At 37.5% G+C, this 14,558-nt stretch overlaps 1 protein-coding gene across 1 annotated transcript in view; it reads left to right on the top strand.

Moving 5' to 3' along the window:
• The first annotated feature begins 9,105 nt into the window (after positions 1 to 9,105).
• The window catches only part of LOC126235723 (chromatin complexes subunit BAP18), a 49,117-nt gene continuing 43,664 nt past the window's right edge, over positions 9,106 to 14,558 (top strand). The window contains exon 1 of the mRNA XM_049944494.1: positions 9,106 to 9,378. Coding sequence (XP_049800451.1) covers positions 9,361 to 9,378 — 18 coding nt within the window. The 5' untranslated portion in view covers positions 9,106 to 9,360. The remainder of the gene's footprint in view (positions 9,379 to 14,558) is intronic.

Raw genomic sequence — 14,558 nt, 5'->3', positions numbered from 1 at the left:
AATGTTAGAAGTAGTCACAATCAAGCTACAGTAGCCCATTCTACAGGGAATTAAATAACTCTCTTGGAAAATGCATTTCCGAGACTAATGTCTGAAATACTCTTCTGTGACACTGACAAGAGGGAGACAGAGTCAATAATTCAATTATTGAAGACTAAGGATGCTGATGGTTATGATGGAGTGTCTAGCAGGGTATTAAAGTACTGTGCCATGCATGTTAGCCCTGTATTTAGCCATATTTGAAATTTTTCCTCTAGGAATGGTCAGTTTCTTGAGCAATTAAAGTACTCAGTAGTAAAGCTACTTTATGAAAAGGGAAAAAGGGATAAAGCAGATAATTTTAGACCTATTTCTATGCCATCAGTGTTTGCAAAAGTTATTGAAAAGGCTGTGTTTGTAAGGATAATTGATCATTTCATATTACACAATTTGCTATAAAATGTACAGTTCAGCTTTAGAAGTAGTTTAACAACAGAAAATGCTATATTCTCTTTTCTCTGTGAGGTACTGGATGGGCTAAACAAAAGATTTCGAACGCTTGGCATATTTTTTTTTATTTAACTAAGGCATTTGATTGTCTTGATCACAAAATATTGCTCCAGAAGTTGGATCATTACAGAATACGGGGAGTAGCTCACACCTCTTACTTTAGCAACAGGCAGCAAAAGGTCATTATTCACAATGTTAATAACAGCTGCGATGTGGGGTCTGAGTGGGGTACTGTAAAGTGGGGGGTGCCCAAGGGATCAGTGTTAGGGCGACTCCTGTTCCTTATTTATATAAATGTTATGTCCTCTAGTAATACGGGTAACTCTAAAATATTTCTGTTTGCTGATGCCACTAGCTTGGTAGTAAAGGATGTTGTGTGTAACATTTGCTCGGTTTCAAATAGTGCAGTTCATCACATAAGTTCATGGCATGTAGAAAATAAACTAAATGCTGAACCACAGTAAGACTCAGTTTTTACAGTTTCTAACACACAATTCAATAAAACCTGGCGTTTCAATTTATGATTAGTGAAACTGAACAGTTCAAATTTCTAGGTGTTTGGATAGATAGTAAGCTGTAATGGAAAGCCCACGTTCAGGATCTTGTTCAAAGACTTAATTCTGCCATTTTTACTAAGCGAATGGTATCAGAAGTGAGTGATTGTTCGATACGAAAATCAGTCTACTTCGCTTATTTTCATTTGCTTATTTCGTATGGTATTATATTTTGGGGTAACTCTTCCCATTCAAAAAGGAAACAGATGGTTCGGGCAATAAGTGGTGTGATTTCACGAACCTCTTGTCGACACCTGTTCACGAGTCTGGGTATTTTGACATTGGTCGCTCAATATATATATTACTTACTGTAATTTCTAGTTAACAATATTAGATTATTCTCAAGAATAAGCAGCTTTCACTCGGTTCATACTCGGCAGAAATCAAACCTGCATTTGGATCGGACTTCCTTAACTCTTGTGCTAAAAGGTGTGACATATACCACTGCATCCATTTTCAATAAGTTGCACCTCGAATTCAAAAATCTTAGCAGTAATCCACGCGCATTCAAATCGAAACTGAAGTGTTTCCTCATGGGTCACTCCTTCTATTCTGTCGAGAAGTTCCTTGAAAAATTAAGCTGATTCTTATCGTATTGTTGATTGCGTTTACATAAACTTATGCACTGGCTTTTTTCAGGTTCATAAAGATTTATTTTTATCTGTTATTACTCTTTTGTTGTAAATTCATGTACTGACACGTTCCCTGACCTTGGAGACTTGCTCCTCGATTTGGTCCTACAGAACTTGACGTGTAAATAAATAAAAAATAAGGAAGATGTGACTTATCTACTGTTACGCAGTCCATACATCCATTTCAGTTTTGTAACACTAATGAGGTACACCAAATAATTGGGCGATTGCAGACCATTTCTGAAGAGACCATAACTTTGTTTTCCACAGGTTACTTTTATGTCTGAAAATAAGTAGCTATTGAAAACAGCAACCAGTCACATTATCAGATAGATAGACTGCTATTATGAAAACGTCCCCTCTCACCTAGGTGGTAGCACGTATCAGTTCTTCCGCAGTCTAACATAACAGTCGCGACACTTGGCCTCGATTTTGTTGCCTTCTATGCCAGCAGCGCGCCAAGCGGCCAGTAAGTTAAACTGTTGAGTTCGGCGCGATCGTGAAAGAGAAAGCGAAAAGTAGTTGTTTATTTTGGTTTGTACTGTGTTTTTTTACAAATGGAAACGTAGCGTAGCGCAATAAATTGCAGCAACAACAAGAATAATATACCACATATGTCTTTTTTAGGTTTCCTAAGGACCCTGAAAGGGATATAACAGAATGTTGTTAAACTGTGTCGTCAGGATTCGCTTGCAAACTAGATGTATATTGATGATTAATGTTTCCTTCTATTAGCAGAAAATGGATAGTGAATAGCAGACGAGAACATATTATGAAAAAAGACCTGGTTTACCTTTATAATAATGTTAAGTTTTGGCCACTACACGTCGAGCAAAACCAGTTCATGAATGCAGACGATAATAAACTCGTGTGGAATGCAGTTAACCACATTGTTTGAGATCCCAGATAAACCACCTCAACTGGTGCCGAAGAGAAAAATGCCACAATCCGTCTAAAGCTGTAAAACACTCCTACGGCACTGAAGCAGCCAGTTTAACTCTCCATATATCAGTGCCAAATTCATCTGAATAGTCAACACAGACCTGCTTCGACGATGAAGTGGTAAAATGAAGTGCAATTATTCGTGTCTAGGAAAAGTGTGTGGAATAATAGAATGTGCAGATCGCTAGACTTCGTGGAAAACTGTTATGGGACAAGGAAAGTACCTATCATTTTATGTACAGACAGCAAAGGAAACCATCAGAAAGCTCAAGTGAAGAAGGATAAACAAATTTTGACGACTATAGGATCGTGGTATTTAAAAAAAGGTGTCCTTGACTTGTTAAGCCAGATAAGCGTGCCATCTGCAAGATGGAAAGACAAAAATATGCTGTTTGCTCTAAATTTATTATATTACAGCACCCAGACATACAGGTTTTGTCAAAATGTTTTGTTACCATCATTGCATACATTACAGAGTATGTGGAAGGTATATAAATAAAATATGGGATAAGTGACAATATGTTCCACCTTTTAACGCAGAAGGTACAACATTTCTCCGATATTGATAAACTAGTGCAAATGTCATTGGATGAAAAGTCTCTAGTGGCAAATTTAACATATAACAGCACTTCTGACAGTGTTATTGGTTTGAGGACTTAACAGTATGTTTCGCCTACTATTTGGCAGTTGCTTGTCCCACTTATAATAATAGAAAGACGAAGGTCGTACTTGTGGCAAAAGGCGTCACTGACTAAAAGACAGGAGACTTACAGAACTACAAATGCGGCGTCGATCCCTTTTGCGTGTAGAGATACAAGTCTGTGCTTCTTATGTGTGAATCTATGTGTTTATATTCCGTTGATATCAGCTTGGTAAGCTGCACTTCTATCCAACTTCAAAAGTGTTTTTTCATGAATGTGTTGTAACTTGCGCCTGTTGTCATGATTTTTATCCCTACTTGTGCTTATTTTAGAATCATTTTTAGAAACATCTAAGTCTTCTGATATTACAGAAACTCTTGGAGGCAAAAATATAATTCAAGTATTTCGTAAACCACCGAGCGAGGTGGCGCAGTGGTAGCACACTGGACTCGCATTCGGGACGACGACGGTTCAATCCCGTCTCCAGCCATCTTGATTTAGGTTTTCCGTGATTTCCCTCAATCGTTTCAGGCAAATGCCGGGATGATTCCTTTGAAAGGGCACGGCCGATTTTCTTCCCAATCGTTCCCTTAACCCGAGCTTGCGCTCCATCTCTAATGACCTCGTGGTCGACGGGACGTTAAACACTAACCTAACCTAACCTAATTTCGTAAACCACATATGAATGGGATGAAAAACAAACATTCAGCTTACGACGCACCTGAATTTCTCCTTTCTCGCTGCTTCGAGCCCTTACGTCGCTCTAGCTGTTAAACGCTAACAACTTTTACAGCAGTGAGTGTTAGATTAGATTAGATTAGATTTACTTTCATTCCAATTGATCTGTAGTGAGGAGGTCCTCCAGGAAGTAGATCATGTCAGAAAAACAATACTACATGACAAATACTTACAACTAAAACAAATAAGCTAATGTACCATTCCACAGGTCCCAAGTGGAATGATCATCATTTTTTAATTAACACTATATGAAAGAGTCATTTTACAAATACTAATGCACTGAATTCAAAATAAAAAAGTTTTTTAATTATTTATAACGTAATAAACGTGTAATACAACTACTAAAATATTTATTTACAATGAACACATTACTGCACTGAAATGGTGCAGACGTTAGATTGTACTTACACACAGACACACACACACACTCAAATCAGTTGGTTTTACTGTGAAATTCATCAACGGAGTAGAAGGAGTTGACCACCAATAAATCCTTTAGGCTTCTCTTAAACTGAATTTCATTGGTTGTTAACCTTTTTATGGCTGCTGGCAAGTTATTGAAAATGTGTGTTCCTGACTAATGCACACCTTTTTGTACAAGACTAAGTGACTTTAATTCCTTGTGAAGATTATTCTTATTTCTAGTATTGATTCCATGAATTGAGCTGTTGGTTTGAAAAAGTGATGTATATTTAATGACGAATTTCATTAAGGAATAAATATATTGGGAAGCAGTAGTTAGTATCCCTAGTTCCCTAAACAGGCTTCTGCAGGATGTTCTTGAGTTCACACAACATATAACTCTTGCTGCACGTTTTTGTGCCTGGAAAACTTTAGCTTGGCTTGATGAATTACCCCAAAAAATAATCCCATATGACATTATGGAATGAAAGTAAGCGTAGTATGCCACCTATTTCATTTTTTTATCCCCTATGTCTGACACAATTTGCATTGCAAGTAGAGATTTGTTAAGACGCTTCAGCAGTTCTGTGGTGTGCTCCTCCCAGTTGAATTTATTATCAAGCTGTAATCCCAAGAACTTAACACTGTCCACTTCTTCTATCTGCTTGTCATCGTATGTTAGGCATATACTCGTGGGACACCCCTTACAAGTTCTGAACTGCATGTAGTGTGTTTTTTCGAAGTTTAGTGACAAAGAATTGGCTAGGAACCAGTGATTAATGTCAACAAATGTTTTATTAGCTGATCTTTCTACAATTACACTTGATTTGCTATTTATTGCAATGTTTGTATCATCAGCAAACAAAACGAGCTTGGCATCTGGTAATGTTATTGATGAAAGGTCATTGATATACATAAGAAAAGGTAAGGGCCCCAAAATGGAACCTTGTGGGACCCAACATGTAATTAGTTCCCAGTTGGATGATGCCTGATAGCTTGATACATGTCTCTTTCCTAATAACACCCTTTGTTTCCTGCCAGAGATGTAAGATTTGAACCATTTTGCAGCATTTCCTGTTACACTATAATATTCTAATTTATTTAAAAGGATATTGAGATTTACACAGTCAAATGCCTTTGACAGATCACAAAAAATACCAGTTGCCTGCAATTTTTTGTCTAATGAATTAAGCACATTTTCACTGCGAGTGCAGATAGCCTTCTCAATATCAGAACCCTTTAGAAATCCAAACTGTGACTTTGACAGTATGTTATTCGAGATAAGATGGTTATAAAGCCGATTGTACATTACGTTTCCTAAAATTTTTGAGAATGCTGGCAACAGTGAAATTGGACAGAAATTTGATGCTATTTCTTTAACTCCCTTCTTAAACAGAGGCTTAACTTCAGCATATTTCAAACATTCAGGAAATATTCCACTGATAAACGACTGGTCACACAGATAGCTTAATGTTACTTAGCTCAGAATCACATTCTTTAATTAACTTAGTTGATATTTCATGATACCCATTAGGTGTTTTTGATTTTAAAGATTTTATGATGGACATTATTTCTGCTGGGGTAGTGAGGGTCAAATTCATATTATGGAAGTTACTTGAAATGTCTGGTATGAGGTATTCCATAGCAGCATCTACCGAACGTGACAACCCCATCTTTTCAGTAACGGTTATAAAATGTTTGTTAAAAAGTTCTGCAACACTATACACATCTGTCACTAATGTATCATTTACTCTTAATGCTATTTGTTCCTCTTCATGTCTGGTTCTACTGGTCTCCTCCTCCGCTATATCCCATATAGTCTTTATTTTGTTATCTGATATGACTATCTTTTCCTTGTAATATAATTGTTTTAATGTCCATATTACAGTCTTTAATATTTTGCAGTATTTCTTTTAATGTGCTATGGCATCAACATCGGAACTGTTTTGGATTGACAGATACAGTTTTCTTTTTGTTTCACAACGTACCCCTGTTCCTTGAGTAATCCATGGCTTCTTTGTGGACTTTGCTCTAACCTTGGTAACTTTTGGGGGAAAACAGTGTTCTAATAATGTAAGCACTTTATTAGCAAAAGTTTTATATTTTTCATTCATGCCATGAGCACTGTAAACATCAGTCCAGTGAATGTATCTGAGGAGTGTCCTAAAATAATCACTTTTTGGCTTATTGATTACCCTCTTGAGCTCAGATTTAACAGATTTTATATCCTGTTCAGTACTAACATTTAATGGAAGGAACTGCATGTCATAGTCTGAGAGGCCATTGACTATTGGTTTTGTAATATAATTTTGTTCATTGGACCTTTCTATAAAGATATTATCAATTGCTGTTTGTGAGCAATTGGCTACCCTAGTGGGGAACTTTACAGTGGGAACTAAGTTGAATGATAGTGTTACCAACTAAAGTAATTTCTTATTGGGAGAGTCTGTAAGGAAATCTACATTGAAATCACAAGGAACCACTACTTCTTTGTTTTTGGTTGTAAAATGGGCCAGTACAGCTTCAAGGTGGTTTACGAACAGATTAAAGTTACCTACTGGTGCTCGATATACACTTAATATTATGAAGGATTTTTTGTGAAATTCTACTTCTGTTGCACTTGCTTCCATATGCTGTTCTAGGCAAAATTTATGAATGTCTATGTTCTTAAATTTATGACAGTTCCTAATGAATGTGGCAACTTCTCCTTTCTCCATTTCTGATCTACAAAAGTGAGATGCTAACCTAAACCCTGTAACACTTAAAAGTTCAATACCAGTGGTCACATGATGTTCAGAGAGGCGGATTATGTCAGCTGGGTTTGAAGACTCTAATTCATCTATGCAGATAGTTAATTCATTAATTTTATTTCTCAGTCTTCGAATATTTTGATGCAATAAAGATAGCTGACATTTCGCTTTGACTGAGTTAAAATTGGGTAGAGTTAAAATATCTGCTGACTGTTGAAAATTCTTAACCAATAGCTGTAATAATCTAGAATTTTTTTTTTGTTTCTTTCTCAAACTGAAGGTTTGTCTCAGTTCTAACCTTTCTTAAAATTTGGTTTCTTTCTGTCCTTCATACCCTAAAAAGTGTCTTTCTGAACCCTATAACCACTGGTATTTTACCACTCATGATAGTGCCTCCCCCCTTTAATTTTCCTGCTATTTTCCCAGCCAGTTTACCCTTCCTCTTCCTGTTGAGGTGAAGGCCATGCCTAATATAATCCCACCTATTGAGAGAATCAACAGGAACCACACCAATGTGTTACCCTGCACCTGGTATAAGCAGATGTTCCAGCTCCAAATTAGCTCTCTTGACAGAAGAGTTCAAATGAGGTCGGTCATGGCGCCCAAGAATAGATACAAACTCAACACTAGTATTCTTTGATGCTGATGCAATCTTTGCCAGGTCACACTCTATACTGTACCCAGGATCTCTGTCAATACTATTACCTGCCCCACCCACTATAACTATGGTGTCTTCCTTAATGAAATCTTTGCAAAATGATCCTAAATCCTCTGTCACCTGCTGCAGACCAGTACTAGGTGTAAAAAAGTTTCTTTCTCTTTACTGATTTCCCTACATTCTTACTTTTCAATTTGCTGCTGAAAGTTTGTTGTGTCTGTCTACACCTGCATCTGCTTGCCCCTCACCAGCTTCTAACTGAAGCAACATGTCAAATCTATTTTCCACATTCACCACAGAGCTGTCAGAAAAAGTTCTAGACCTGTTCCTCCTGTTGCCTTTTGCCACTTACCACCTCTCTTTATCCTTCTCCCTTCTTAACCTGTCAAGATCTCCCCTGGCCTTGTCTAACTCAGCCTGAAGGGTGGCAATTTTCCAATCCTGTTCTAGTATCTTCCTATCTCTACTACAAATCCTACAAAACCACTGATGAGTCTCATTTACTTCCCCTATTCCCACGCCACTACAGTCACCCACATGGAAAAAACTACAACACCCATCACACCAAAGCCTCAAAGTAACAATTCTACGGCAAGTCAAGAACTTTTCACTCATGATAAACGTAATAGTTTATTAAGAATAAGTCAGTTAAATTACAGATAAACACGAAAATATGGTTCCACAAATTTTCCCTATACGCATCTATGTGTAAACAAAAACAACAGGGCAAAGTTTCTTAAACAACAACTTAAACTTTACGCTACATTCCGGAAATGGTAGTTAAATAATGAAGAGGTTAAATTGCTGGAGAGAGCAAAGAACAACTCAACGAAATTCTATAGATTTGCTGGGCAAAACGTAAACAGAAAATACGACTGTACGATCTTTTCGAGTTTTCTGCTATATTACGTAAAGAGAAATGAAACCTTTAATGGTACACTTAAGAGGCACACTAATAGACCTATTTACCACATAATCAGTACTAAACTATATGTTTTATAATCTAAAATGACTTATCTTTACGAGAACACCAAAACACGGGCTAGTCATGGGGCTGCACGGCAGTGTCGCGACTGTTAGACTGTATGCCCTAAACAGTATGTATGACGAAGAAAAAAAATGTCACCTTGTTATGTGTGTCAATACATTTATTTGTGACGACTAAAGAGTTTGTGTGCTAGAAGTCAATAAAAAAAAACAGTTACGTTAGACTGTGGCTCTACCCTATACAACCACGATAGTCATAGACGTCGTTGACGGTCGATACTGCGCATGGGCACGTCATAGTGACGTCACAGAGTGGAGGTGAATCTAGCGTCTCCTACCAGACGTCGTTTTGTTTACCAATTGCATCTTTGGCCGAAGTATATGTTGCCGATGTTGTAATTAATTACGATGTGATTTTCTCGTGTGCGATTAAATACGTGAGGGATTATATGATTTGGAACTGCATTTTAGGGAATTAAACGGGCTATTTTATGACAGCACTCAAGAATAGTAATAACTTGTGGTGTGAAGTGTAGATACTATTCTGTGTTGCCGCTCATATTTAAAATGAATTCAGCTACGAAGGTAATGTTTTCATGATTTGTGTGTAAGACAAATCTTTTATATTAACATGTTTTGGTTTAAGGGATAATATTACCCAAAGCTGTTACGGATAAAAGAAAGAAAATTAAAGTCCTTGGAGATTTTGATATTAATTTTATGGAACATTCAGATAAAAGAAATGATTTGGAATTGTTGAACGCATATCATCCGAGTTCTGTTTCTAATTTTCCCACAAGAATTGTACAGGAAAGCAATACACTGACTTTTTAATAGGTTTTCATAAAATACATAAATTTTTACCGGTAATGAATTGCCTCGCTGTCAATAGGCACAGTAAATAACATAACTGACTTCAATAAAGTGATGTCATAGAAAACATAATTTAGAATCATAATTATCTTTTTAATGCAGTTTAATTATATTTCACTGCATTGCTATTAAGTTAAACATACAAGGGCCTACCTGACTTCTTTCCACATCCCAGAATCCACTGTCTGTGGTATTCATGGAATATGGTTATTGTATTGTATATTTATTGGTCCTTTGAATCATACATTGTACAGGGGTGCATAATGTCATAAGGACAAGTTAAATAGTTGCAATGAAGTTTAACAGAAAACTGTTGTATGGTTTCCAGTATATAGCAATGTAAGTTCAACATATGGGAATAACATTACACAAATAAATTTTACACATACACATTTCTTACTTTCAGCCTTGATTATTAGATACAATATGTAATAGACCACATATAATACGCAGATAAATCTACATGTAGACCTAAACATTTCTTATTTTGACCTTAACTGTATAAACTATTTAATTTTTTTGCATATTTCATTGCAGATAAATATTCATCAACACTATAGTACCAATTCTGTAGCAAGTAGTCACTCACTGCAGTTTTGAATTTATGTATGCCACTTATTGCTTTAATTTTTTTAGGTAGTTTGTTATACAGTTTTTCTCCTGCTTGAAAGGGTCCTTTTTGTTTTAGTGTTGTATGTGGAAACTGCATATGTAAATCATGATACTCCTTGTGTTGTATAAATGAATATTTTGGTTTTTTGGAGCAATCTTGCTGTCTTCATCTAAGATTTTCCTTATACACATTATTGTTTCTGAAATATATAGGCATGGTAATGGAAGAATATGAAGCTTTTAAAATGAGGGTTTGCGTGAAGATGGAGGTGCTGTGCCTTCCATCGCTCTTATAATTCTTTTTTGCGCAATAAAACAGCTTTTGCTGGGTGATGAATTTCTCCAGCAAATTAAACCATATCTTAGTAGCGATTCTGCTTGGCCATATTACACATTTTTTATGACTAGCTTTGATGTGCATCCAGCAAGAATTTTTATACTATAACAAATGGTATTTAATTTACTAAATTACGTAAACATGACAACAAACACAAAAATAGATCGAAAAACCCTCAAAAACGTATTCCTCCAAAAGAATAATGAAACTAATGGGACAAGCGGAGGAAATTGGGGGTTTTTAGGTGGGGACAAACTAAAAATAAACACATGTCACTAAACCAAATGACAAAAACGATAAAACAAAACAACCACAACCTTCCCAAAATCAACTAAAAACAATATCCACTGGAATCGAAACTTTCCTTGACCTATATGGGTCAACAGAAACTACTGATACCAAATCATGAAACCCAAAACTACAACCATGTCCACAATCATCACTACCTCAAAAAACACAACAAACCAACAAAACTGGAGTCGGACACTTCCCTTGACCTATATATGTCAACAGAAAATACCGATACCAAATCATGAAACCCAAAACTACAACTGCCAAACCAACAAAATAGGAATCGAACACTTCCCTTGACCTATATAGGTCAACAGCAACTACTGATACCACACTATAAGTCTCAAAAGTTTCACCACAAAAAAAAAAAAAAAAAAAAAAAAAAAAAAAAAAAAAAAAAAAAAAACACCCACCTAGATAATCAATATTGGAATCGAACACTTCCCTTGACCTGTTATCCTTACGACATCTCCACATATAGCCGTCCCTGATCCGAGTCGCCGGGAACTTTAGTAAGTCTCATTTCTTCACGACACATTGGAACACTTCACGACTTCAGCCAACAGGCCGAATAGCTGAAGAAATTTTATTAGAGACAACGCACTGCCCCCATCATCACAAACAAACTAAAACTGTTGACATTGTCAGTCATATCCATACCTACCAAAGATAAACAAAGCGATTTACCAAAATTCACACACGATGAACAGAAAAAAAAAACACTACAATAACGTCGACATAACAAAACCAAAATGGTTAACTCACTGAAAAATATTCCACTGAAAGCACAGTCACCACCAATACCATACAAGTGCAATGCTACCATGCAAAAGATCCCCATCCGCTACATAATGTTCTAACCATAGGCACACCACCAGAGTGAACCACCGACCACAACAATACGCCACCTATAAACATGCCACACACGCAAACTAAACCAAAAAAAATGACCTAACACACAAGGAAGAAGGATTTTGTTTCTGTGAAGGAAAATGGTTCTGGGATTCATAAACAAAAAGAACTAGTGTTGGGAAACCTGCGTGAATCATATCAGACATTCAAAGATGAACACCCAGGGCTGGAAATAGAATTATCGAAGTTCTGCCAGTTGCGACCCAAGAACTATGTACCCATAGTATGTATGTTTGCATTATTCACCAAAATGTGAAGCTCATGTTGGAACATTCCAGATTAAAAGAGTTGACACATACTGCAAGTTGTCAACTTAGCACCTATAGACACTGTCGTACTCGGAGCATTTGTAATCCCACACTGTCAGAATGCTGTATGTCCACTAGTGAAAACTACCCATGCACACATTCTATCATGACACATGCGCAACAGTTGCTTGATGAAAATGTGATTGAAGAAATAACATATAAACTGTGGACATGTACAGGTAGAATAACTCTCCAGGCAAGTGTATCATCTATGGAAGACTTCTTGGAAAACCTTGAAGACAAATTAAAAAAACTTCTGTGTGTTCCTTCATAGCAAAAGCTTCTATTGTGTTCCTTCATAACCATCCAAAAGTTGGAATTTCTACAACATCTGAAAGAGACACTTGATGACAATGAATACATTGTAGTATGTGATTTTGCTGAAAATTGTGTGTTTGTAGCAGGATGAGGTACAGGGGTTTCATTGGAACAATGCACAGCCCATCATTCATTCATGTGTTGTTTATTATAGACATCCAGGAAACTGTGCAGTTGATCACATTTCCTTTGTTATAATATCAGAATGCCTTAAACATGACACAGCGAGTGTTCATCTTTTACATCTTCACTTGGTTAGCTTCATGAGATCCCATTTCCATAGAACACCCAAGTGCATGTACTACTTCTGGATGGTGCTGTAGCCCTGTATAAGAAGCACAAGAATTTTGCCAACATAACTTTTCATCAGGCTAATTTCAACATTTCTGCAGCATGGCATTTCTTTGCCACATCACGTGGCAAAGGACTATGTGATGGTATTGCTGGTATCAAGAGTTTTGCTGCCTGTGCCAGTCTGCAGCAGTGCATATACAAGTCTCATACAGTGACACACAGACGGTTGCTTGAATGGTGCTCAAAGAACATTGCAGTGTGTCATTTCCATTGTACAACTAACAGTGAGAACAGCAAAAGGGCTAATGTATTTCCTTTCACCAAAAGATGCAGAAAAAGTGTTATATTTTGTTTCATTGGTTCATGGGCATTGCATCGGACAGTGTTGTAGAAGCTGCACAGTGTTTCAATGACACAGTTGCTCATCACCTTCAGGTGCTCACTGATGTGCTGCTGCAATGGCTCACCAATATATATGATGAATAGCTAGAAAAGTGCATGTACCAAGAGGTGAGGCTATAAAATGATTGTAGATGAATCATTGAGCATGAGGACATCCAGTGCTCTCTGCGAGAGAAACGGACCGTAGTCTTTGCATTCACAGCATGGGAAAAGTGCGGCTGCAAATTGTGGACCTTTGCATGCATGGACACTGTATTGGCATCCAGTTTAAGTGTGCAGACTACGATTCTCTGTCTGTGTTGACTCGGATTCGTTCGTCTGTGGCTGTTGATGCCTTAGTGCTACCAACGCTGGTTCCCATGCCTTGCCGAGTTGAAATCCTGTGTCTCTGTTGATCAGGTCGTTACTCATGCATATTTCAACTGCTTCTTTAGTAATGGAGTCCCAATATGTGGAAGTGGATGAAAGGATCATTGGCTCTCTGTAGTTTGTGCTGTGTCCCATACCAAGACAGTGTTAAGCCACAGCAGACTTTTTTGGCTGACCTAATCTAATGTGACGTCTTGTGTTCAGTGCATCTATCCTTGACAGTGCAACAAGTCTGGCCAGTGTATGATTTCCCACACTGGCAAGGGACTTTATACATCCCTGGTCTCTTTAGACATATATTATCTTTAACAGAACCCAGCATAGTTTGCACTCAAGCTGAAGGGTGTGCCAATCTTAAAGGACACGCCGCCAGCATAGGGTAGAATAACAATCCTTGTGGAGTTCTCCTTTCCTTCTGGTTGTTCTTGAGCATTAGTGCTTACAGGTTGAAATGCATTATGGATCTGTGTATCGGAGTGCCTGTTTTGTACGAACATAGAGCAAAGATGACTAAGCTCTGCTGATAAGCTCCCTGCATCTGAAATAATTCTGGCCCTTTGAATAAGAGTCTGTAACACACCACTGGATAGAGGTGGGTGATGGTGGCTCGCACCTCATAGGTATTGGTCAGTGTGAGTTGGTTTACGAAGCATGCTGTGACCCAAGGAACCATCTTGTTTTGAGCAGAGCAAGACATCTAAGAGTGGGAGGTCTCTATTTTTCTCTGCTTCCATGGTGAAGCAAATCCTTTGATGGATGGAGTTAAGGTGTTCCAGAACTGCAGGAAGCATTGCCACTCTGTGTGTCTAAACTACAAAGATGTCATTCACATATCTCCAGAAACATTTAGGTTTTCAGCACCACTGCAGGACTCAGTGTATTCTAGTCTCTAGAAGGATCCTACTGATGCAGTACAATATAAGACATCTGCGCTCCTAAAATCCAGCCACTTTTGTAATTATCTTAAAAAGAGCTTAAGAGTACAAGCACCAGTTCCACCACAACTGTATAGGCTGCCTAAGATCCATGAGGAAAGGGTTCCGCTTCAC

This window comes from Schistocerca nitens, chromosome 2 (genome assembly GCF_023898315.1).
Source record: "Schistocerca nitens isolate TAMUIC-IGC-003100 chromosome 2, iqSchNite1.1, whole genome shotgun sequence".
NCBI classification, from domain to species: domain Eukaryota; kingdom Metazoa; phylum Arthropoda; class Insecta; order Orthoptera; family Acrididae; genus Schistocerca; species Schistocerca nitens.
Note: the sequence above shows the minus strand (reverse complement) of the source record. Positions and strands in the feature narration are given on the sequence as shown.